Consider the following 25026-nt stretch of genomic DNA (forward strand, 5'->3'; position numbering starts at 1 on the left):
ATGCGTTAGCGGGCCGGCCTCAATTGCTGTCCTTGAACGACGAAACGACACGCTGAAAGATGGGCAACGGTGATATTAGAGATCATGCAGATGATAAATGGTGTATGTGCGGCAATATTGGTTGGAAGGGTTAGAAGCTTGTCGGATTGTTTGATTGCGCGCAGCACCTTCGCTGTATGCAGATGACGGTCCTGCGTATTGTAACCCCGGATGGCGATTTGGGGAGGTGGTACACAATGAGCGATCGATTCAATCGGGGTATATTCCAGCATTGAAAGCTGACGATGGACGTCAATGACGTATCTGGATCCATGTCAGCTCGCAATCGCTTGGTTTCTGGGACAAACGACGTACGTATGGATGATTATATTAGCCTAGAAGAGGATCTCATCGAAAGATCCATCTGCACGGACAATATCCTTCTTCGAGGATGGCAACAAAGATCGCCATGCCGTGAGGGGTGGCATCCAGGTTGGCGCAGGTCGCTTGCGCATTGACGACACCTTGGAGTTGTCGGGACGCCAGCGCCAGATCTAGGCTTCGAGTCAGCCTAGCTAGTTCCGCAAAGGAAGATAGCCCTGGACTGTCATCTCCTGAAAACTCCCTCATCTCGTATCCTTGCAAGGACCTTGGACGAGGGATTTTCTATATACCTCTGCAGTTAGATGGTGCTACCGTATCAGGAGACGAGCTGTCTTACGCCAGCCTCATACTCGTCCTCCTTACACGGTAGATCCACATCCATCTCAACATTGCTGGTTCGGAAGGGAAATGTGTGTGTGCTTCCCGTGATATGGGCATCCGTGACGTATATCTGCCACCAAGTACCTCTCCAAGACTCCTCAAGGACCACCCCCCCATTTTCGTTTTCCAATGCAAAGCGTTGTTTGTTCAGCCCGAGTTCCAAGGCCATTCCGATTACTTTATCAAGCAAATCTAACTCCCTCTTAGTCTCATTCCCTCGGTAAGTTGCAATAGAGTACAGCAACACGGCCTGCATGTCGAAGCCAGTGATGACCTCCAAAGTCAACAAGGCGCGCTCTACATTCCCTTTACATACAGCGGATAGAGCTGACTATGCAAATATAGACCCGATATACTGCATAACTGAGGTGAGGAGGAGAAGTTGTCCACTACCACTGGCCATTTGTCGTTTCATTGCCCAGTATGGGAGTAGACATGGATGTGCAGCGTGAAAAGAACGAGTAGAAATTAAGAAGGTATTGGTCAGTCATACCAGGATCACTAGGGGTATCGCTATAGGTCGAGACACCAGTGGTAGATTCGGAAGTCCTTTGTTGCTAGTCTACAGAGATCAATTCGAAGTCTTGCCCTGACTGCAAACCCGTCACATTTACCATGCATGATGGTGGCTCCGGAATAGCCACCCGGCCAGTCAAGGGCTGTGCTGATGGCGGCTGACGTCTGCCACCACACGCCGAGACTTCGGATATACACAGATCTTACCTTCCAAGTGGCATCGAGAGCAGGTTGGGGTCATGGCATCACACCGACACAGCGTGCAAGCCAGCGATACTCGTACTGCTGGCTGACGGTAAGAGGTTGCAGGAGGTGCCATTGATGAAAAAAATGATAATTTAGCCTATATAAAAAAGGCCGCGTCTCTGCCATTGTTGGCGACCTCCCCCGTATAGAAACATAAGCACATATCTTGGCAAGTTACGATGGATGGTAGATACCATGAAAGCAGTATCGGATCTTTTTAGAGAATCCCGCAGGCGGGGCCATGTCTCACGTGACTAGCTCTCCTTGGAAAGTTCTAATATATGGAGGCGGTGAGGATGTATGTATGTCCCTCTTCGGCGCGGAGTTTCTCACGTTTCCGCTTATCTCAGTCAGTTTTCTGTGTCTGACCCCATTTTCCTAAAGTGGAAATTGCCAAAACTTCAAAAAATGGCATTGAAAGTTTCTCAATAACCTCGCAAACTCGGTATGTGTATATTAACTATGTCTTAAATTACCACAGCTGGAGCCAGATGTAGCCTGTACTCAAAAGGGCACCATACGGCATCCACCCTGCAATTACATATATAGAGCTTTGGTGATCATTAGGCTTAGCTTTCTTATTGCCGAACTTTCATACACGACGTCTTTCTATTAGATTATCACGTAGTGTACGTCTCTGTACTTCACACCTTGTTTAATTAAGTACAATGACCTCAATAGTCAGGTAGAGGGATTCCCCTCTAGCTAGGCGGCCGAGGTGACGTGGACACGAAGAACACTGCACCTTATAAAATAGTGCGGCCCACTTGATATGCATCACGCATAACATTCAACTCAAGTAGACTCTTGCTCAGCACCTCCACACACTCACATTCTCTTCAAAGGTTCTATCAACTGTCAGTTACCTTACGTCCGCACTACCAAGTGGAAGGTTTCCCGATCCCTTTCTAATTGACGACTCCCACGATAATCAAGCCTAGCGTGGTCGCAAATATGGGCTCTGCCCAGAATTCGAAACCAATCACGGAGCTAGCTCTATTCCATCTAAAGCCGTCAATCGACCGAGCAACTATCCGATCCGAGCTCCTAGCAGCGGCTAAGGCCCAGACCGAATACTCAAAGTATCCCGTCTATCTGTTCTCCCAGATCGAGGACCCGTCGTACATCTACCTCCTTGGAGGATGGAGGTCAATCGCAACTCATCTAGAAGATTGGATCCCTAATCCTATAAATCAGGGCTTGATGAAATCCCTCAAGGAGAAATTGGAACTCGTCTACATGATGCACATTGATATCGATCCTGCCGATCTGAGATCAAATGGAGAACTGGACCAGAGCTCTACACACGCCACGGCCACAGGGTCTGAAAGCCCTACAAATTCCGATGCGAATGAGGGAATCCCTGTGAATGTCCCCGTCATCGCAATTGGGCGTTATTTTCTTACTGCCGGTCAAAAGGAAGCGTTCCTGAACAAGTTTCAGGAGACGAAAGGTCATTTGAAGGCGTATATTGCTCCGAGAACGTTGAGGGGTGGTGTTCGAGTCGCGCCTAAGGATAAAGCGGGGGATGGGATTGAAAAAGAAGAATTTGTGCTGTTCAGTGGATGGGGTGAAGTCCAGGATCATTTACAGTTTGCAGAGTCAGAAAGGTCTAAAGAGTTCGGTAAGATCAAGGACTTCTTAGAAGGGGCGGATATCAAACATGCTTCTACCTGGAAAGAGTGAGGGTGGTATACTGGATACTCATTAAATAGTGTACGGAGCTAGCCTTAATATGATATCATTACTCAAAGGCTTTGTTGAATAAGTGATAGAGGCGTGGAGTATCAGCGTCAACCCCTACAAGGTGTGCTTATTCTATGCCGGTAGTACATAATATTAACCAGCATTACCATATCCCCACTGTTATTGTAAACAAAACCAAATGTGCACAGAAATTAAACTATGTCCAGAAATGAACAACAAGACATTGCCCTGCTACCCCTTCCACCAGTTTTCATGTAACCGGTAGAGGTTGGATATAAGAAGAACCAAGGCAGGCTGTAATCACCTCCGGACCAAAACTTGTTTCTCTTTCTTGATCTGCTTCACGACTTAGATATCGACTTTCAAGGTAGTGGCCACGACATCGGCGGGAGTAAGAGCAAGCCATTGTGCCAACGAGATATCTGCGACCCTGTCACTCTTGTAGATCTCGACCTAGACCAATTTATCAGTGTCCGGGGTATTTTCAATGTAGTGGCCTAGCATCCACACTTAGTAGAGTATAACACATTATGCAAAGCTCGTATATGCGGGCTTACCACTAATACCAGGAAAGACAGCGGTATCACCAGCGGTAAAGCCAAAAGTGCGAGCCTCTGAATCCCCTAAAAAGACAGTAGCACGCGCATTACCCTGATGTAAGTAAAGCCATTCTTCCGCCTGTTCAAGTCTCAGCAATCTTCATCATCTATCTTACAGAGAGAAAACATGAAGAGTGTGGAAACTCACATTCGGAAGCCAATGCAACTCCCTCAGTCCTTTCGGCTCAAGCTCCACCAGCGCAGCAGCTATAGTCTGGCTGACGGGGATATTTCTCGAGTCAATCTTCCTGAACGTACCACCACTTCCAGGGACAGGCTCCGAAGGATGTTTGTATGTGTGATACACGTATGAACTATTACCAGTTAATGTGCCTTGGGAGTTTCAGTCGCCTCTTCGCTGACTGTGCCATTGAGGATTTAGGGAAACTTCTCCGGCACCTTGTCGAAGACCGAAGGATCAACGCCTAAGATTTTCGCAAGAATGTCGAGTCGTGTGTGGGTTATCCAGTCATCGACCATGAATGTTGTACTTGTTTGTTGTTAACTTCGGCAGTGCAGGGGAAACAGATATGCTACTCACCCGACCTTTTCAAAGCCACCGTCATCAAAGACTAGAAGGTATTCATTCTCGTCATCTAGACCTTGCACATTATGCGCGACACCCTTCGGGAAGTACCATATGTCATCTGTCTCCAGCTTTTCGGTCGTGGACTGGCCATTCTCATCTACTCCGGAGAGTAGGAGGGAACCGGCGTATAGGAAACCCATTCCGCCTAGGCACAGACTGGTCCGACAAAGCCACTACAGACGAAACTAGAATGAGGTGAATAGGGGGTTCTCACCACGCGATGCCAGTATAGCTCCCAGATGGCGCGCTTTTTTAGATGCTGTTGTGCGCCGGAGATGTCATGACTCTGGAGTAGATCCTGGATGACTTGCCCGCGCACCCAGCCAGCTAGGAAGAGCCGCGTTTTAGAGTCGGAAGAGCTCCATTTCAAGTTAGGGACAAAGCCGTTACCCGTACTCAGATGACCAAGGCTATCGGGATTTTGGAGGTTGAAGGCCTTCATTTTGAGTATATTTTTGAATGTGAAGCACCGATCACAGGTAGATTCACCTGAAGATAGCCTGCCAGAGTGGGGGCATATGCTGCTGTATGTCTGTGCTGCCGGTCGAAGGGGTCTTCGCTCTACTAGCATATGAGGAGAATCAGTTTGCCTTGACATGAGTACTGCCTAATGCTCATAGCTGCACTCGTATTCGCCATCGGTATGGCCTAAACATCAAGACCTAGCTCTCAAGTTGGGATCGCTTTAGCCCTGACGAACAAACGAACTGCTCTCCGTTGCATAGTTTGGCAGGCGTTCCTGAGTGGTGCGGCGGCCCCTACTTTAGATTTGCATACTCATTCATATAGCGGTACCTGATCACGACATCGCATAGTACGCAGAGCATCATATATAAACACATTTCATGTTAGAGTATTCGCCTGTGGTGAGTCGCACCTGTTGCTCTCATTTAAGATGCCAAGTGTCAAATACCGATGGCCGGCGTTCAACATCGCAGATCATGTCCCTGCTTCTTGCATTGCTTTGCGATATTCCAAATAGTGCCGATGAATGAATATAGTCTAATGGAAGAGCTTTGCGTGCTTCTATGCGAGAATGTCGTATACCGAATGTTCCTTTCCCAACTTCAGTGTTGACGTTGCGAAGAAAGCAGTGGAAGACACATATATAAAGGATGTATCTTGCTCAAATCTTCTCACTCGACGAGAATTCACTTTCGTTTATTAATCTGGTTACAATACAAGATGTTAATGCCCTTGTCCATCGGAAATCGGACTTGAAATGAAGTCATCTCTCGTATGCCTGGTTTGGCCTTACTGGCCACGCTCGGAAAATGTCTTTCCTTGCCTCCTCTTATCCCTAGCATTCCAGGGGTGACGGAATCTCTAACTGAGGATGCTCCTCCCCTACCCATTTTGCAAGTGCTAACTCCTCTACTTGAGAGCCCACCCTTCACTCCAAGTAACACTAAGCCTAAGGAAATTGGGTACTTCTGGACTGGTTCTGGAGATAAGTTCCATAAGGATATGTATATCCGTATCAGCGACTGTGATTATCGGTGCGTTATCTGATGTGGCTTCTAGACTTTCTTGCGACATACAGTATAGACGATGTAAGCAATGGATTATCCCTAAGAAGTTTGACTTTACTCACTGAGGTGCAGGACACATTTGGCTCTCTCCTTTGGGTCACGGACGTCCCTTCTAGTGGCAACGACCCGCATCACCTTGGGCCCTCCCTCGATGGCAAGACATTAGTCGGTGGTGGGCTCCTCTCGTTGCTTAAAGCTCAGTTAAACCTCTATACTATAGCAGTATTAAGTAGCGATCCTCATAATCTCCAGGACATGGCCTTTTACTTCGACACTACCAATTCCTACCGGCTAGCGTTCAAGAAAAGCAATCGGGCTATTCTGCCGTCCATTGCAGATGAAATCCGCACAAAGCCTGATGGCAGATTCTACATTACCTACATGGACTCTGCAGTAGGCACATCCCCAGGACGTCTCGTTGGGACAGACGCAGACTTCAACATCATCCACGAATGGCCTGAAGATGTGGAAGGAACGCTTAACATCCTCAGCAGCGATTCGGAGAGGAATTTTATTCCCACTTCCGACTTTGTCGAGCAGATTAGTATCTTGAAACCGAGCACCGAAATCCGGCGTGGGAATACTCTTCGACTATGGGATTTGAAATCCAAGAAGATCCTCAACACTATCGCCATATCTGATGTTGTCTTCACCAAAAATCAGCTCAAAGACTCATATTCGCTGACAATCACCTAGGGCGGCGGCATCCATGATGTAAAGTTCTTCCCTGGGAATCCCCGATGGTGCTGCCTTTACGACGACTGTCCACCTAGGCCAAGACTGGATCATCTATCCCCAACAACAAGACGCCAACGGCAAGCCCGGCAGAGCCGAGCTGCTCTACGAACTCGGGCCTAAAGCACGGGATACGACTGCAACCTAGTAGAACACCCCTAAACTACCACTCTTAAACCTCATAAACACCACTAATCATATCCCCATCAGCACGGACATAACCCAAGATGGGCGCTTCATCTACCTCGCCCTAACAACAGCAAACCATATCGCCGCCCTAGACATCAGCGACCTAAACAACGTCAAGCGTCTAGACGACCCGGATGAGGGCCACACTACTGTCGGTCCGCACTATGTCAAGGTGACGCCGGACCAGAAATATCTCCTTGTCACGGACCATTTCGTGCAGGCAGGTGAGATAGGGTTGATCAATACAACAGCTGATTTTAAGGCGCTATATTTCGACTTGAATGAAGATAGGAACTTGAGCTTCAATCGGTCGACTGATCTTAGAAAGGAATTTCCTGAGAGGGGTGGGGCGAAGCCGCATTCGAGCAATGTGTTTGACTTGATGGATACGGGAAAATCCAGTGTATTATTGAGCATTTGCTCTGGACTTGTTGTATGAGAACTTGGTCGTGTTGGTCGAGGGCTGGGTAAGAGGTTGAAAGCTTGGAGGTTGGAGGATGGGTTCGATTCGTTTGACATAGATATGCTTTGTAGTAATCCAGGGACTCGGGATTGTTTGGACTTACGGACTGAAGATGTGTTGTCATGAGACTTCCCAGCAATCAAGAAGGGAGGTGTTAATGTAGAGCCTTTTGAGTGGAGGCTGGCAGAAGGTTGCTGGCGGAAGCGTAGCGTCAAAGGAAAGGGATATGGGAGTGGATTACGTGTGACACAAGGAAAGAAAAAAGAAAATCGAAAGAAACTTCTGCTTTTTGTGAGGATATTGAACGAGAAAGTATCTCTGCCGATGTCCAAAATGTCTTGTACATACATATCAGCTATTCGCCCACCCGTACCTCCTCGAGGCCCGCCAAAAAACAAACAACGGCTGCAGCAAACGACCTCGCGTCGTCCCTCCTCTCTCCAAAATCCGGGCCGACCTGTTCCAGGAAGAGAGCGAGCTTTGAGTCCTTCCACCCGAAGCTGGGGGCAAATTCCAAACACATCTTCTGCATACCGAATGCGTCGAGTTCATAATGACCCTGAACAGACAGGACCCTCCCAGGGTAATACAGTCCCTGAATGGGACAAATTGGTGTGCTTCCCACATTGATCCAAGGCGCAGGAAGAGAAGCCTTGTCCTCGAGAGTCCCGGCCGACCCCTTCTTGATTGCCATGACGCGGTCACCGTGGAACATTTGGATTCTCAGCTGTTCCTGCGGGAGATGGCCGAGTGCATATGGGAAGGCCTGGACGAAATCCTTCTCCAACTGAACGGTGTATATGCCGACTTCTCTTCCGAGGGGACACTTCTCGACAAAGACGTCGCGCTCGGGATCGTCCGACTTTCTCATCAATGTATGGCCGATAAGCTGATGACCGAAGCATGTACCCAGGATGCGAACCTCGGGATATTGTTCAAACACTGTCTTGAGGAATGTTGCCAGCTTTTGCATCCAGGGTGACTGGTCAATTTCGTATACGCCCGGTGCACCCCCGGTGATTATAATAGCATCGATTTGGACAGCATCGGGATGAGCGATGTACCCGGGGTGACCCTTTAACCTGCGGAAGTCTGGATAGTGGCCTCCTCGGATGTCGTATGGGGTTACTGATATCTCAATGGGGTCGTCGTTGACTAGAGAGGTCTGGTTGAGGTGTGAGGCAGTCTCTTGGAGGATGTTACGGAAGTGAGCGCTGCAAAGGCCATGGGATTCGTAGAGTTTACGAGGGGGGATGTCAACGTCGAGGACAGCAATGTGGATATTGCGGGCCATTTTGATAGCAGGATAGGGTTATTTGTGTGGTCAGTACGGGGTATAGGGTTGGATGATGGGGATCTGGCTGGGGAATTCTGACGGGAGATGTCGCAGGCTATATACATTCTAACTGACTCCACATTTCCGTTAGGATAATGGTCATGTTACCACAGTGTGTTTGACGCTAAACTAAAGGATTTTGCTCTGAAATTGCGATGTAGATTTGATTACTACAAAGATACCCCAAAGCACTCCAACCAGAGACCCAAAATTATAGAACATCGCATCCCAATAAGCTTAACTTTGATCGAAGATCAGCCAATCAATTAGGATGCTGACCCCGTGGGGTTTCTATCCTTACCTAACAAATGAGTCTGATTGGATGGCCTTCAATATTATTACCCAATTATTATTATTCACCGGCAATAATTGTTGCTAATGGTTTTCTTTTCGTCTTGCCGACATATCCCGATCTGAAGAAAAATGGGGGTAATGGATATTTCCCACTGGTTAGAATTGCTTATAGTGGAGCTAAAAAGCACCTTTATTTTAGTTAGAGTTACGAAATAGCTTAACTCTCCGTGTTCGGCTCAATGTCGTGCTCTACATAAACAAACGGACTGTCTTCCGACATTGCCGAATAATGAAAAAAACTGACAGGCTCGTTTGGCTTCTTAATTTATGTTCTACACCGAGCTGACATAACGGGCATAGAAGACATTGACTCGGAAAACTGCTAAAACGGGAACATTGTGACACCCGAAGGCTTGAGAATCAGCAACTTCACAATAATGGTGCGAGTGTACGGCGACAAGGGGGTTGAGACCTTGCTGGTCAAGGCTAGCCTAGGTACTCAAATTGCTACGCATGAATTCGCAGAGACTACGTATTATTTGTTCACAGGTTTGGATACTTGTTCTCTGCATGTCTCTCTGATCAAGCGTTGCAACTGTTGTCCTATCATTAGGTGTATCCTTTCTAAATAGCATATAACCTGGTCAACTTCTAATACATCCAACTTGAGATCGATGCCCCTAAAAGTTAGACAGCCAAGCCCTCGCTATACCAGGGTAGACCTGTAAGCTAAGCGTGATCAAGATTAGTCGGAAGTAAGGTGGCTGCTGACCGACAGTCAGGCGCAACCTCAGCCTCGTCCTCCGAGGGGTGATAAATGCCACGCTGCTTACATCCCTAAGGGATGCTAAAGTTAGAAACGCTAAACCGCTATGATAAATGTCGGCATCTCTGTTCTTTCGTCGGCTTTTTCACCGTAACCCTCATGACGTCCAATCAACCCACCCGCCGCCGATATCAGCCCCTGGGTCACCCCCAATCAATAGCATCCCCAACTGGTCTCGAGCGGTTATTGAATCCATCGAGAATGATATACTGTCCGACCAGTCTGATGGCAGTCGTACTGACCCCAGTTGTCTCCCACGCCTGCCCTCAGACTACCGTTGTCTCTCTTCTACTCTAAGCGATAATGCATCATCACCACCTGTAAACATCCATCCCCAAAGCCAAAGCCCATTTTTCTCTCTCCTCCCCCCCGAGATCCGCCATCTTATCTATCTCTTCGCATTTGGCAACCGCCGAATCCACCTAGACTTCGACTTCAACCTCCAACTAGGCCGGTGGACATGGTGGCATCGTATCTGCGACGATGCGCAAAACTGCCCCGATAAGCCATTCCCTTGTCCCGAGCACGCGGGGGCAGAAGAAGCAATGCTCAAACTCGCCTCCAGCTCCTGGGTAAAAGAGAACTTCGAGTACAAATTGGACGCAGTAAACTGGTTCCGATGTTGTCGGCGTGGGTGAGTTATAATCTCTCCCAAAAAGTTGTAACCAAACACATTTCCGGCACTGTCACTAATAGCCGTAACGTATCGACCCCCGAAACAAGATACCAAGAGTCTTTCCAGATTCTCTACACATCCAACACGTTAGTTCTCACGCACGGCATTGACCAAATTTTCCGGCTTTCGCGCGTTATGCCACGGGAGTATCTGGCTCTCATTTCTTCGTTGTCTGTTGAAATTGATATTTATCGGGTTTGCAGGGAGCCGCCGCGGATGGAGGCCCGGTTTAAGTCGTTTTACGATGCTCTCTTTGAGATACTCCTCTGCGAGCTTGCGCATGTGAGGGATTTGAGGTTTTCGATTGCGGGATTGCCTTGTCAGGCTGAGAGATTGGTTGGGTGGCAGAGCGTCGATGTGCTGTCTTGGATTGCGCCGTGGGATGCATTGGCGCTTAGCCGCGATTGGAGAAGGCTTGAGATAGCATTGCCCCGGACTTGGGTCGCAAACTTTGAGGAAGTGGTGGAGCGGAGGAGTGTAGTTGAGCAGGGGAAGAGGTATAAAATTGTGGTTGGGGGTGATATCTGTCCGAGAGGGTGGTAAGGTTTCTGGAATTAAGTTGTGGTTTTATGATGGTAAATTGGTTCACATTGGATATTACGGTCATTGCAACTATTCATACTGAGCTATACAATTTGTCCAAATCAAAAGGCCTCACCCTATGCCCATGTCATTACTAAATGGATATTATTCAATTTCGCTTTCCAAGAATCATCTCTTCCAACACTGCTCTCTCGCCGCTGTTCTCAACTAGGTTTCTGAATACTCCACCCTCAATTCCGAGTAGTTCTAGAGGTGGCCCAAATTCAACGGCCTTACCTGCGTCCATTACAAGGATCCGATCAAAGTCAGCGATCGTGCTAAGTCGATGAGCGATGACTAGCAGGGAGGAGTCGTGACGCCCAAATTCAGATCGGATAGACCGTTGGATGAGGGCATCTGTCTCCATATCCACAGCGGAAGTGGCCTCATCCAGGATCATTATCTTCGGCTGGGCGACAATGGCCCGAGCAAGACAGAGTAGCTGGCGCTGACCTTGAGAAATATTTAATCCGCCCTCGGAAATCGGAGCCGACAATGAGGTAAAGAAGCTGGAAGGTTTGGAATATCCTGTGGTAGGTGAGATGGGGGTTGACGCCAATGTATCGCTTCCGCTAAAAGAATCATGTTGAGACTGTGAAGCAAGGGTGATAGCATCCTCAAACGAAAGGAGATGTACACGTTCCAGCGCATTGTAGAGCTCCGTGTCCGTGTACTCATGGAACGGGTCCAGATTAGACCGCACGGTTCCCGAGAAAAGAACAGGGTCTTGGGGTATGATGGCCAAGCGGCTCCGGAGTGCCTGAAGTGTCATTTTCGACACATCCAGACCATCAATAACGATGTGACCCTTTCGAGCTTCTAAGAATCGGAATAAAGCCAATGTCAATGATGACTTTCCAGCACCCGTGCGACCCACAACACCGACTCTTTGGTTGGGCTCCATGTTGAAGCTGAGTCCGTTCAGCACTGGTGGGAGATCGGGCGCATAGGCGACTACCAGGTTGTCTACCTCGACGCGACCGCGCAAAGGCCATGCGGCTGGTGGCTCGTAGCCCCCCTGGTCTTCTGTGTCGAGGTCAGAGTATTCCAGAACACGCTCGGTGGAGTTCATGTCCATTTCCATCTCTGCATAGAAGCGGAGGCCCATGGACACGGCGTAGTTATACTGCAGAGCAAAGCTAATTGCGAAGCCTGCTAGGGCTGCAGGAATAGTTGGGACGTACACAACTAGGGCGGCTGCTCCTGTAGAGAAGATGGCACCAACAATACTCATTCGGAAGGCCAACCATCTATTAAAGAGCCATGAATTCCATACTGTTTGTGCGTGTCGGTCGATCTTTGAGTACATCTGTCGGACATATACCTCTACCTTATTGAACGCACGAATCGTGGTCAAGCCAGCCAAACTGGAATCAAATTGTTCCATCACCGGGCTCTTCGAATTGCTTTCCAGGCGTTTGAGCTCTCTTGCACCAGCGAGATACGAGTTCGACAGGTAGACACAGAAGACGAGCAACAGGCAGGCAAAAACAAGGAGTACTGGCGAGACGAGGAAGCCAGCAACCATAATGCCTGCCAGTTCCAGCACCTTGTACACAAAGTGCCCAAGGTCAAAAGCGAGTCGCCAATCTATCGTATAGACGTCGGATGTGAATCGGTTCAAGATCCGACCGAGAGGCACTGTATCCAACCATCGCATAGGCGCCCGAAGAACCACCGCAAGTAGATCGTCAAACAGTTGACGGGAGGATTTCAATGATGCGTAAGATATTGCTAACTGTCGTAGCGTGCCTATGACACAGGCGGCAGCCGACAAGGCCAGGTAGACACCAAGGTAGAACATAAGATCATTGTCAACTCGAACCTCCTTGAATCGTTGCACTGTATAATCCCATGTTGTACCTGAGTTCACCGTACCAGACGTTGGCTTCGAGCTCGTCCAGGCACTGACCCACCAGGACTAGCAAGTTAGAAACTATTGGAAAATCACAGGGAAAGATTGACTTACTCGACCGACTAAGAGAGCCATAAAGCCTGCATACGTTAAGAAAGTGAGCGTCCATGCCAGCCAACTATTGTCCTTTGTCATGTATGCTGTGTATACCTTCATCGGGATGGACCCGGTGGCACGATATTCATCTTGTGTGAACTGTTTTGGAGCATGACTGTCCGTTGGTGCCGGCGGAGGACCAACTGAGGAGCGCTTTTTACGCGACGCATCGCGTGCAACCTCCCTATCCTGTAAACCTCTCATCTCAGCATTTAAATCTTGCAGGAAGTCTGTCAGGCCTTGCGCAGCCCGTAGTTGGTCCACCGGTCCAGCGTGCGTCATATATCCATTTTCGAGAAGAACACAATAGTCGGTGCGAGGAAAGCACAGTCCAACGTGATGTGTAACGAGGATTCTTGTACGGTTCTCTGCTAACGATCCAGTAAGTCCCTGCTCGTACACATGGCGACCAGTTTCGGCGTCTAGAGCACTGAAGATATCGTCCATAACCAAAATCCCAGCACGGGAGTACAACGCGCGGGCAAAGGAAATGCGCCACCGTTGTCCGCCACTCAAGTTGATACCGTTCGCGCCGACATCAGTCATGTCACCGTCGGGTAGGATTGTGAGGTCCTTTTCCAAGCCGGATGCCATCAAGACCTTTCGGTATCTTCGCCAGTTGTATGGTAGGCCGAAGCGTATATTGTCTCGGATGGTTGCATTCTCTATCCAGGGGTTCTGTGCCACATACGCCAGGGCCGTATCTATGATCCAGTTGTCACGCATAGCTCGGTCGTCCTGTCGTTCCTCGAGAGAAGGTGAATGCGGCACTGCTATCGAACCCTGTATAACGTCGCACTCGCCCAAGATTGCAGCAAGGAGCAGGCTCTTACCGGACCCAGTCTTTCCTGCAATTACGCTTAGCCCTTTCGAAGGAAACTGGACGTTCAAGTTACGGAGGACAAAGCGGTCACCCATATCTGGAAGCTTGCGACTTTCTTCTTCTGCGCTTGGCCATGCAATGGTGGCACTATCAAACGATATCGAATCGACGTCGCTGGTATAAGGGGCCTTTTCAGCGGATGCAAGATACTTGTCGATGCGGTCAGAACTGACTTTGGCTTCCATCCCTTTCGAGATGAGGTCCGGAAGGCCGGCTAGTGAAGACTCCAGGTTTCCAAAAACAGAGAGCGCAGTAAATGCGACCGAGGCAGGAAGGTTCCCGTAGTTCAAGGCGTATACAGTCAAAGAGACAGCTGAGAGCATGAGCGGCCCTAAGATCCAGACTGATACCAAACCCGTAGTATAGAGCGAAGTCTTCCAGAGAAGGCCGAGCTCAACACGACGCTTTTCCGTAATACGATCTTGCCACTGTTGCTCGAGCGCAGAGATCTTGATTTGTCGGATCCCCTGCAGTACCTCGGTTACAGCTGAAGTACGTTGATCACTAGCCTTCATGAATTCCTGCTGTGCAGCCGAGTACCGCCTCGTCACGAAAGTATTCAGCGGAGTTATCACAGCCGACACCGACAGTCCAGCTAGGAGACTTCGCCATCCAAGCAAATGGGCCAAGAAAGCAATAGCCAGCAAGAGACGCATGATGCACGAAGGAATGAGGTAGTTGAAGGTAGCGAAGTCGGCAACCCGCTTTGAATCGACCGCCGCTAGATTCATGATGCTCTGGCGACTCTTTTCCTCTCGTGTTTCTTCTTCATCGGGGGTACTGTCTTGCGTTGTTGATTTCATATTCTTAACATCTTTGCAACGCATTGATTTGGCGAACACGATAGCTGATAGCCCCTCATAGATAGGAACCCAAAGCTGCGATGAGATTATCCACCAAAGCCATGACTCGATGCTGTAGGACACAACAATCACCACTCCTAAGGCTGCCACCCATAGCCAAGAATGTAGATTACCTCCCGACCCAGCGGACCGCTCTTCCAGCGATTTCAGGATACCATACAAGGCAACTTGTGGCCCAAAGCTCAGTACGCAAGTTACCAAGCTCAGCGCAGCCTGCCAAATCAGTGGTCGGATATGTCCGAGGAACAGTGCTTTCCATAGCTTGCGTGACTGACGGGTCTCCTCAAGACACCTGTAGAGATTTTCGGAACGGATGGCGAACGGTAGCTTCGGTAGGCTGTCAATTTCAAGACTTCTATTTTCCGCGGCATATTTCATCAATCCATTGACCCAGCTGAAGGTAAATCGACTATATACGCTGTAGGTGAGCTCTTGGTCAACGACTTGTCCATCATGATATACGTTCGGCCGACGGGGTATAAGAATCGAGCACAGGCTGCGCAGTGATGCTGCAATAAGTTGACTTATGACAAGGACCGTCTGTACGTGTCCGGGGTTGACGTTGTAGCCAGCAGACCAGAGCAAGCTGACCTCAATGCAGGGAACCGCGACTGTGAGTGAGCTCGCCCAGAACGAATAGATGCTCAGCCGATACCGTTCCACCGTCGACGACTCTGTAAAAAAAGCAACAGACTGTAGGCAAAGCAGAGCCTGCGTTTGTTAGTAATCAGTTGAGCATATGCGTATCAATCAATCCATGGAACCTACCCAACTCCCTAAGAGCAACCAGAAAGGGATAATGAAGTAGCTCTGGCCGGTCTGGAGGCAGACAATTGCTGACGCGAGCGAAAGTTCTAGCCCGACCACAGATAATATCGCGATGGCAACTCTCTGCCAGGAATCAGAGAACTCCAGCAGGGATGACTCGGTCGCTTCTCCATCCTCATCCTGGTAACCCGGTTCGCTCAGTAGCAATGTCTCCAGCCGTATGGGCTGAGATCTGCTCGACAGTCGGTGGACAACATTGAGTGTTGCTGGTGCTGTATTCAGGGCTATTAATAACAACCCAAGAACACCAGTTGTGATTGACAAAATCTCGGGGTTGACTGTCATTCCTCATCGACTGTGGAAATCATCCGGATAGCTGCTGAGGAGGAAAACGGGGATGAAGGAACGAATTCACTATCACCACACAGGTTTCAAGAGATCTAAATTGTCTACCAGACGCGGTATCCAGGTGCCGTGCGACTATTCGAAGGGGCGCCATTCCACCCTCGATACCTGCGACTCCCTTGCTTGCCCAACATCACGCCTGCATTCCCGCACGACGACCACAATAATTTGATTGGTAGTTTACGCGGTACGTTAAACGGCCTTTCTTGTGAACCAATAGGATCGGTCCTTTGGTCAGATCTAGGAGCAACAGAACTAGGCGCGATCCTGTGCGTCGGGAGGTTGCAGGTCGCGTCGGCAGACGACGATGGGGATAGGGTAAGGTCAAGTCATGAGAATCGGGTCTCGCCTTACCTTTTGACCACCAATGCATGTGCTGCTTAGTCCTCTTGCTTCGCTCTGCATATTCCATGAAAAAGTGTTATGATCGCTATCCCTAACCAATAACTCTCCAGGGTTCACAGCTCCTAGGTACAGCAAGGCAAGTCATCAAAGCTCCAGAGGTAGTAGCACAGTCAGTATCTAGAACAGTGGCACCATTTCGTAGTAGTAAATTTTCATTTCTGTGCTCCATCGGTCCGTTCCCTAGCCGTTGCCACCCGTTTATGGCAGTTTACTAGGTCACGACTACAAGCATCATTGACTTAAATTGACTCATGACCATTCTTTTATGGGTCTGCTTGTGTTACACCGATGGGATCATCATTAATAATTCGAACATCTTATTTCGAGGAAAGCCTAGGGGCGTTACCAAACCTGAACGATGTTATCGGTAAGAGGCAAGCTGTGCATTTGGATCTAACGAACTCAGAATATCTAAGTTTAACAGCTTACTCGAGAATAGTTATTAATGTTTTATGAAAGTTCGGTACATAGCTCAAAGTGATATAACACGATCAAACAAGCACGCTGAATAGCTTTGTAGCTTGTTAGCCATACAAAGTACCTGTTTGATGGAATGGGACAATATATTTATAGTTGAACATGGCACACCATTCTTTGAAGTCAGACGCGCACTTCCCGTAAGAGTTCGCCTGCATTGGTAAAATGTATTAATCAATCAATGATTACTAGTAAATAGAGTCATTCTACGGTGACGGTCCACTTCCACTGAGCAATAGCTTACTGTGCACATGAAACTTAATTCTTTCCAGGGATATCCTGACGGAGGGATATTTTACATCTTTCGTAGGGTTATCTGTCGCGTCACACGATTGATGCCGGCCATAAGGTGTGTCAGTTCGCAAGAGGCAACATTTACAAAGCCACAATATCAGTTACAATCTGAAGGCCAGAACGGATACCAAATTGATGATATCACCAGAAGCCCTGACTGCTTAATAGTGGTTGACGTTGAAGTCTAGAGTTCTCTTAATGCCTCCACCATAGCAAAAAGCCCTAACTCGACAGGAAGCTTTCCGCATCAAAGTTGCCAACCAAAATTACTACTAAAGCTCCGCTATTAGCCACCACCCTACTCTATTTAGGTTAGCGCCCTTGATCATTATCTACACCATGATATCGCTATATTGCCATGATAGCGCGGTTATCGCGGCATTTGAATGATCACTTTAGGCCTATAAATATGCTCATTTTATCATTAGATCAGAAATCAGAGACCTCGTCATTTCTTCATTGCACCCCTTAGAGTTCAGCAGTAGATTACTAGGTAATTCGGAATCCCGCATTCCCAGTAAAAGTATTGCTGTTTGCTCCTTGATTTCGGGCTTATGGGGACAACACAGCTAATCACAATCTGATTGGATAATTCACGGTGGTAAAGGCAAACTGAAAGTGAGGAAACAAGGCTACTTGATCACAATAGTCCATTCTAGCCCTAAAAGCTGACCTAAATTATGAACTTGCTAGTAACATAGGACTTTTAAGGACCGCTTCATTACCGGGTCCATCCTGAAGCTGGCTTACAACCTATAAATACATGGTTATTTAATTCACATCCTACACTTTTCTCTATACTGGCATTAGACCCTATAAATTAACTTTAAACCTGATCAACCTAACTCTCCTACGTTCCCCAAAAGCACAATACTCAACCGGAACGATTATATTTTCAACTAACCCGTCGGAGGAAGTGGCGGCGACGACTTTAAGGCCGGCCTGTTGAGAGACAAGCCCATTATGGGAGTTGAGGCCTGATATGGTCATGCATGGGATGTGGACTTCACAGTGTTGAAAGGGAAATACGAGTTAATTGGGGAAAAGACTTTGATACGAGAGGCTCTGCACCACCCGATGCCTTGGACACAAGCTACTCGTTTGCACCAAGTGAAAGGGTTCATAGGATGGCTATAAGTGGAGCACCGCCGGACTCGCGGGGTCGTTGCGAGGGTCTCTACTTTGAGGAAAATTACCCCTTTGCTGTTGGCGGTATTGGTGGTATGCGACAGGAGGAAAGGCCCGGAAATCATGTTCTCAATGGGTCCGTCGGAAAGGCCCATGGTGGCATTGAGAATTTCGCAGCAGTCTTCCATAAGTGATAAAGGTGGGTGTGGTTCCGGGCTTCGCATCCTTGACTTACGTGCTAATTAACTTGGGGCAGATATTCTAGTATGGCAGATACATATACAATAATATGTTTGGCTTTGACCGTGGCAGGGGTTATTCAATGTTTATAATAACTTTGATAGGTTCATATTAACCTACACTGAGCATATACTGGGAGCTGGAATGGTATCCCTTCGCTTGCTTAATCCAACCAGAGAAGATAATTAGTTTACGCCGTGGTCAGCTCCTAGGTGAAATTTGAAAGTTCCTTATTCTATCTACTCCTTCAGGCTTCTAAGGAATTTTTTATTGTAGTAATCACAATCTCAAATTATCTATGCCGTAGTATTCCAACACTCCGCATTGTATGCCGACGGATGTGTGAATTTCACATCAGGGGTATTATTTTCACCCAACGAGATCAACGTGCTCTCTGCGGTAAGTTAGTAAAAGTCAAACCTCTCAATAATATTTTCGGACACGTACCATTCAACGAAAACTGCGGCCACCCAAGCTTTTCCAAACCATGGCGAGGATCCAACACAAAGGCGGCCCAAGCTTGCTGCATCTTCTTCTGTAGTTGTAACTGTGGAGCACTCTCGGGAATGTGTGTCATGGCTTTTGAATCACCAAAGATCATATTCAATTCAACGCCATGATAAGCACCACTGGTTGGGTGGAGGCGGGTGTTATCCCAATCTGCAAAGTAGCGGAATCGCCAAGCAGGGACTCCCGCACGTATCCGAGCCATGACTGCGTCATCAGTAGGACAGGTGAATGTCTCCTTATTGAAGGCTTGCCATTCTGACTCGGGTAGAAGAGACCCCTTGGCCCAGGCAGAAACCATATAGAAACCAGCTTCGTTATGGTTGTGGCCAGCGAGGTAGGGCTGTTTGGAACCAGTTAGCTGTAGGCGTGGGGCATGCACTATTGCTGTAACTTACAATACGTGCAAATTTGCCTGCTCTCGCAAGTGGCTGGTAGTCACTGAGGACAGTCACATTGTCTACAGTTGGCTGGAAGGCAGGTGGTGTCCGAGCTGCACTGCTAGACGCAGGAGGCTTGATTTTGCCGGATGCGTTCAATAATGAAGTCATATTCTGCTTCTTCATGCACCTGAGAACATCTCCCGAGTTACATCCTAATAGCGAGGTAAGCTCCTTCCAGTGCTGTGCGGACAACTCTGGGGAGTTTGCAGGGAAACTCTCCGCCGTCCCTGAGTGCGAGATGAAACCAGCGACGATAGGATCGTTGCGATAAGAATACGCCCAATAGTCAGCTGCAGCACTACCACAGGATTGACCAGACATGGTGATTCGGTCAGGGTCGCCGCCAAATGCTTTGATATTGTCCCGTACCCACTCCACTGCCTTGCGCTGGTCGAGAAGTCCAAGGTTGGACTGTTTCCCAGGAATACCAGGGAATCCAAAAACGTTCATGCGGTATGTGGCAGTAACAACGATAATGTCCTCAGTAGAGGCAAGATTCGCCCCATCGTAATAAGGGGTATTAGTTGTTCCAGAAGTCCATCCTGCGTTGCCGTCAGTCAGATCTTTTAATATGCATTCTAGACGTACGCCCTCCATGAAAATGAACTAGAACGGGTTTTAGTGTACTAGCCCGTCCATACTTGTTCCAAACATTCAGTGTTAGGCAATCCTCGCTGTGACTGTTATTGTTGTTCATGGAGGTAAAGGCGTTCATAATCCGATTGAACTGGGGTGTTTTATGGGGGTAGTTTATCGTTGACATAGCAGTGTATGGGCAGTCACTATATTTAGTCAATCACAATGGTTCTTCCCTGTTCCCTCCCTCCAGTGGCTTACAATCCCTGCAAGTCATGTTAATAAATCCAGAGACGTGGATTCTCGAGAAAGGGAAATAAGGATTTCACACAAACATACATAGCGGCTGGCAACATATCTTGGCCTCCCATGATACGCTTGCGGTGGCTCAAAGCGCAGCTCACCAACTGGCGGAGCAGCATACGGAATTCCCAAATACTCAGTCACTTCCGGGTGTACGGGAGAGCTATGACCAACAATGTCACCGTTCGATGTGTGAGCTACTGGACCGGCGACGGACCGTGCGATCAGCCCTAGTAGAAGAACGGGGGCGAAAACCAGCATTGCAATACTTATCAGGATGAACGTGGAAGATTTTTTTTTGACAGGGGTGCCAGTGGTATATATGCAATGGATGCGTTATTTTATGCGCTTATCCCCACTCTCAGGTATTTTTTGAACCTTGGACTCGCACCAGCACCGGCAAATTATCATGGTATTCACAACTAATTTAGCGCTCTGGGCTAATGTACGAACCACGTGGTTAGATCTCTGCTCTATTAAACTGGGGTGCTGGCAGAAGCGTAGATCAGGCACCCTTATATGCCGCCCAAACATGGGAAAAATAAAAGAAGATCAGAAAACAATAACAACAAAAATCGAGTTCCCGTGTGCCTCGGCTGAGGTGTTATATTTATCGAATAGCCTAATTGGAGGCGGACGGAAAGTTCCATCCGTTGCGCTATGTGGCGTTAGTTCCGGCACTTAATCGTCGTGTGGAGAACGACATCGCCATGATATACTACAACTAATTGGTGGTAGACACGAACGCGGCATTATCGGATGTGAGACAAATGGGGGCTATCAGGTAGTTCATCCTACCAAGAACGGTGTCAGCCATTCTCATGGGCAAATGGTTTTGTTATTATATTGGACAATATGCGTCTAGAGCTTCTATCGCGTGTGGAACACCCGCACACAGCTTCCAATTCCTGAGAGTTTCACCGTCGCCCCAAATCAACTCGATAAAAATTTTGTTCTAGCATTACTTTGCTATCTCCTGATGATTACGGAAGACGGCAGCTTCTTTCGCCATGATCTTGTGTAGCTTTGTTTATCGATATCGCATTCAAGGGTCCATCACAGCATGATGTCTGAGGTCAAGCCCGGGTATCTCGTCGTCAAATGGTGGGAGAAAGCTTTTTATTACTTCCACTGCGATGGCAATTGTTTCGTCTATCTTTGTTGGTTGTCGATTGCTCTCCAGAACTAGCACTTTCAATTTTGGCGTAGATGATGAATATATCACATTGGCATTGGTATGTGTAAGCATTTTAATTACCTGACTGTAACTAACGGATATAAAGACATGTTCCATCCTTCTCACTGCTTTCATGGACTTAGGCCAGGTTGCTCCGGTTACTAGAATATCAAATTGCCTTACTGACAGTCTCATTTAGCGGTTATAAATGAATACGGGCACTACTCAACCCAGCTCATCCCTTTGCAGAAGACTGTGGCTTTGAAGGCAAGCCGCGTCAGAAAGCTGTTACAGTTTATCTCTAACTTATGTAGTGGCTTTTCATCGCCCAGATATTCTACAAATTGATACTAAGCTTGACCAAAATATCGATTATATGGCGCTACATTCGTATCTTCGTCATATCGACTTTTCAACTGATTGCCTATATCATTCTCGCTGTCGTTACTACCTGGGGCTTGGGAACAATTATGGCGTCGATATTTTCAATGTATCCCAGTGGAGGTAAGCTGGAACAAAGCGATTCACGATAAAACATGCATCAGCAAAGATGCTTTCTGGTATGCCTTCGCTGTGACCTACACCATAACCGACTTCATCATCCTCTTACTGCCAATATGCCCCGTTTTCCAGCTTCGTCTTCCCCCGTGGGAGAAGATAGGACTGTTGATTGCCTGCAGTTGACGGGTTGTGGGTCACCCCCTATCAATACACATCACCGCATCCCAACCTATATACCAGTGTCTGTGCAGCAAGTATTATTCGGACGGTGGCTGTGACCAAGACGTCAGTTTGCAAAATGGAACCTATGCGTAAGTATATAGTTTCCCCTTAATGGCAGGTTCACAGTTAAACAAGACTGTAGATGATTTCATCAATCGTGGCATCTGGACCATGGTCGAGGCGAATACTGAAATCACCTATACTTGCATTCCGATGCTGAAGTACTCTATCCAGCGCTTGATCCCTCAGTTCCGCTGGAACTCCAAAGGAACTACTGGTACGAATGGACGGTTTCAAGGAAATAGCCACGGCCTACAATATTTCTCCGCGAAGACACGACGGGTTGACACGGATGCTGTCTACAAAGCCACCGTCCGATACTTCTATCTTACTACAAAGCCGCGAAGACGAATTGGTTGATGGCCACTCCTGTGAACGACCATCTGCCACGTCCGGGATTTCGAAGACGACGCAAGTTACTATGTCATATGATCGGAATTATGGTCGTGACCTATAGGTTAATAATAATATAGCTTATTATAATGACTTATGGTAGAGTAATATTAACGTATCTTTAGAAGTAAACCTCCAGCATATCGTTAGCACTAAGTCTAGTATGCTCTATCGGTGACTCCCGTCCTGACCACCACGCGCTTCAGCTCATCAACGTGTCGCCAGCGAGGCTTCAGAGCGCACTTTTAGTATTTCTGTATCGCCAAGACGAACAATGATTACTAATTCCGAAGATACTCGCTTCTTGGGGAAGTTTAAGGGGCCGGCGTTGTACAGGGAAGACTAGTAATGATGAACCATGTTTTGAACAGTCCACGTCGCGAAACATCACCCCAATGCAATACTGCGAGCAACCTGAAGCTGCAGCGAATCACGAAAATCCGCTTTATTTCTTCGGACCGATAGGACAGTACTCCTCAAAGCTCAACCCCAAGAACGTGTATACGAGGACGCGTTCTAGATATTAAGGCATGCGGTTGTGGATGATGCTACTCCTTTGGAGCACGATGACTAGGGCTACTTAGACGTTACTGCTTGCACTTTGGGAAAGGAGCATTCCAAACTACCATTTAACTATTATTACACATCAGAGCAATGGGTTTTGGCTCAGAAAATTATTCTTGCTGGAGTGGTGTACTACGATTTACCTGATATAGATATGGCCCTGGAGCGCATGGGTTAGACAGATTTCTGGCCATTCGAGAATAGATCTTCTTGAGTTCCTATTTTTGATTGAGCAAAATCAAGCGTTCTACCACCATACCGTAAAGAGTTTCCAATAGTATGCGAAGCTAAAACTATATGTACAACGCAAAGTCGTAGTGGGTTCATGTTTAGTTTATATGCTAATATGCTCTATTTTGCCTATTCTTTACCATATGAAATAGCCCTAATAATGCCGAAGATCAAACTCCTACGCATAAATCCTAGGAGAACTTGTTGGAGTAAATAATCTTCACGAAGAGCACCTTGAAGAAAGACAGGGAACTGCTTCATTCTCACATTTGCTAAGACCACGCGACTCGAATACGACAAAGCGATGCATTTTGAGTTGATAAAGTTTTTAACCCTGGGTTTACATGAGTCAGGTACCAGGCCTCCGCTCTGCCATGCGAAGATCGGGGCCGAACATTGGGCTGATGGTTTATTGCATCGTTCAAACCGCAAAGACATACCCAACGGCCCGATTCAGCTTTATATGCGGACAAAACTTACTTTGTGGAAGCAGGTCTAAATTGGCCGGTAGAAAGTGATTTGGCATACGGAATCGCTAGCCATAGCCTAGCAGGTACCGGGCCAGCTACAGTGGGAAGGCCATCGTCCCGGCAGAGGCATTTTGTAGTAGATCGGTTTGTAGCCGACTGATCGGCTTGCCGTCATAATCAAGGTAAGGATTGGGCTAAGCTCAAGACTGGCTTTTAGACCAGACCAATCATCACTAAGCTAAGTGGTAAGACCGAGCCGATGATGCGGTCTTGGGAAACTTCGCTTCGCATCTTGAAAATTTTCCTAGGGACATTCGTACCTGCGCTAGTGGATACTTCTCATTGTATCCCCAAATCGATGTCTACTACCGAGGGTCGCCTAATATCAGGGAATTATGTCATAGATAAGCATTGCCCACACGGTGTACTTCCACACCAGTGGGTTCTTTGAGCTTGATGCTCACGGTTTCTAATCTGCTTGCATTCGTTGTGCTTCCTCTAATGCCTCGGCAATGCCCCGGCAATGCATGTGTGGATAAGTATGTAATTGGTATTGGGTTGTGTCCCCAAAAATATCCCATTGGATCGAGGCGTAGTAGTGGCTTCTGACCTCTCCCGGGGTTTCATAAAGGAAGATCGATTGTCGGATCCGATTTCCAAACTGGGCCTCGATCCGCAGGCTTCAGAGCTAAAGTATACTCAGCACCCACGACGGCCATCTTCCCCAGGAAGCCCACGTAAAGAACTCGATACAGCTGATTGAAGGTTTCCTAGTTATACATATTTTAATTTACACGTCGGGCGACACTGACGAATATATGGAGAATGTTCCTTTGCAACTGCTGGGATAGCAAATTTTTGAAACAAGACCATTTCCGATATGCGAGTGTTTCCTAGCTGCGCTTTGCTTCTTAGGAGCTTTCCTGCGTAAATGCACCGAGTATTTCTTATCTCAAATTCCAATATTCGAGTTACACGGGGGCTAAAAAAAATTTGGCGGGAGAATGGATAGTATATACTCCAGAGAAATGCATATATTACCGAAGTTTAGCCTTTGGCGCAGCGATTCAC

The 25026-nt window shown here is 47.7% G+C and overlaps 9 protein-coding genes across 9 annotated transcripts; 4 read left to right on the forward strand and 5 right to left on the reverse strand.

The window, feature by feature from the left end:
- Positions 1-5: 5 nt before the first annotated feature.
- BDW43DRAFT_308986 (fungal specific transcription factor domain-containing protein) lies at positions 6-913 on the reverse strand (the record flags this gene model as incomplete). Its single annotated transcript, XM_032046616.1, has 3 exons — positions 6-303; positions 410-645; positions 701-913. The coding sequence occupies 3 exons, from the start codon at positions 911-913 to the stop codon at positions 6-8; spliced, it is 747 nt and encodes a 248-aa protein (XP_031902488.1).
- A 1392-nt stretch (positions 914-2305) lies between these two features.
- Positions 2306-3260, forward strand: BDW43DRAFT_269363 (uncharacterized protein). The gene has a single exon (XM_032041220.1). It carries the CDS (start codon positions 2461-2463, stop codon positions 3190-3192), a length of 732 nt encoding a protein of 243 aa, XP_031902489.1. The 5' UTR covers positions 2306-2460; the 3' UTR covers positions 3193-3260.
- A 301-nt stretch (positions 3261-3561) lies between these two features.
- BDW43DRAFT_298705 (RmlC-like cupin domain-containing protein) lies at positions 3562-4843 on the reverse strand (the record flags this gene model as incomplete). The annotated part of the gene is made up of 6 exons (XM_032044596.1): positions 3562-3666; positions 3790-3891; positions 3961-4126; positions 4201-4302; positions 4354-4546; positions 4588-4843. The coding sequence occupies 6 exons, from the start codon at positions 4841-4843 to the stop codon at positions 3562-3564; spliced, it is 924 nt and encodes a 307-aa protein (XP_031902490.1).
- Positions 4844-5640: 797 nt separating this feature from the next.
- On the forward strand, positions 5641-7483 carry BDW43DRAFT_298706 (YncE family protein; the record flags this gene model as incomplete). Its single annotated transcript, XM_032044597.1, has 8 exons — positions 5641-5878; positions 5926-5954; positions 6000-6133; positions 6167-6575; positions 6630-6696; positions 6740-6815; positions 6879-7260; positions 7400-7483. The coding sequence occupies 8 exons, from the start codon at positions 5641-5643 to the stop codon at positions 7481-7483; spliced, it is 1419 nt and encodes a 472-aa protein (XP_031902491.1).
- A 192-nt stretch (positions 7484-7675) lies between these two features.
- On the reverse strand, positions 7676-8637 carry BDW43DRAFT_318062 (type 1 glutamine amidotransferase; the record flags this gene model as incomplete). The annotated part of the gene is made up of 1 exon (XM_032048636.1): positions 7676-8637. Exon 1 carries the CDS (start codon positions 8612-8614, stop codon positions 7676-7678), a length of 939 nt encoding a protein of 312 aa, XP_031902492.1. The 5' UTR covers positions 8615-8637.
- Positions 8638-9785: 1148 nt separating this feature from the next.
- BDW43DRAFT_269368 (uncharacterized protein) lies at positions 9786-11065 on the forward strand. The gene is made up of 2 exons (XM_032041221.1): positions 9786-10410; positions 10500-11065. The coding sequence occupies exons 1-2, from the start codon at positions 9830-9832 to the stop codon at positions 10993-10995; spliced, it is 1077 nt and encodes a 358-aa protein (XP_031902493.1). The 5' UTR covers positions 9786-9829; the 3' UTR covers positions 10996-11065.
- Positions 11066-11143: 78 nt separating this feature from the next.
- BDW43DRAFT_308992 (P-loop containing nucleoside triphosphate hydrolase protein) lies at positions 11144-15904 on the reverse strand (the record flags this gene model as incomplete). The annotated part of the gene is made up of 3 exons (XM_032046617.1): positions 11144-12955; positions 13004-15502; positions 15560-15904. The coding sequence occupies 3 exons, from the start codon at positions 15902-15904 to the stop codon at positions 11144-11146; spliced, it is 4656 nt and encodes a 1551-aa protein (XP_031902494.1).
- A 2900-nt stretch (positions 15905-18804) lies between these two features.
- BDW43DRAFT_298710 (Alpha/Beta hydrolase protein) lies at positions 18805-20598 on the reverse strand (the record flags this gene model as incomplete). Its single annotated transcript, XM_032044598.1, has 5 exons — positions 18805-18902; positions 18956-19358; positions 19414-20000; positions 20047-20240; positions 20366-20598. 5 exons carry the CDS (start codon positions 20596-20598, stop codon positions 18805-18807), a joined length of 1515 nt encoding a protein of 504 aa, XP_031902495.1.
- A 1616-nt stretch (positions 20599-22214) lies between these two features.
- On the forward strand, positions 22215-22683 carry BDW43DRAFT_269371 (uncharacterized protein). Its single transcript, XM_032041222.1, has 2 exons — positions 22215-22326; positions 22380-22683. Exons 1-2 carry the CDS (start codon positions 22314-22316, stop codon positions 22655-22657), a joined length of 291 nt encoding a protein of 96 aa, XP_031902496.1. The 5' UTR covers positions 22215-22313; the 3' UTR covers positions 22658-22683.
- Positions 22684-25026: the final 2343 nt, after the last annotated feature.

The sequence above is a fragment of the Aspergillus alliaceus genome (genome assembly GCF_009176365.1).
Source record: "Aspergillus alliaceus strain CBS 536.65 unplaced genomic scaffold BDW43scaffold_11, whole genome shotgun sequence".
Taxonomy (NCBI): Eukaryota; Fungi; Ascomycota; class Eurotiomycetes; order Eurotiales; family Aspergillaceae; genus Aspergillus; species Aspergillus alliaceus.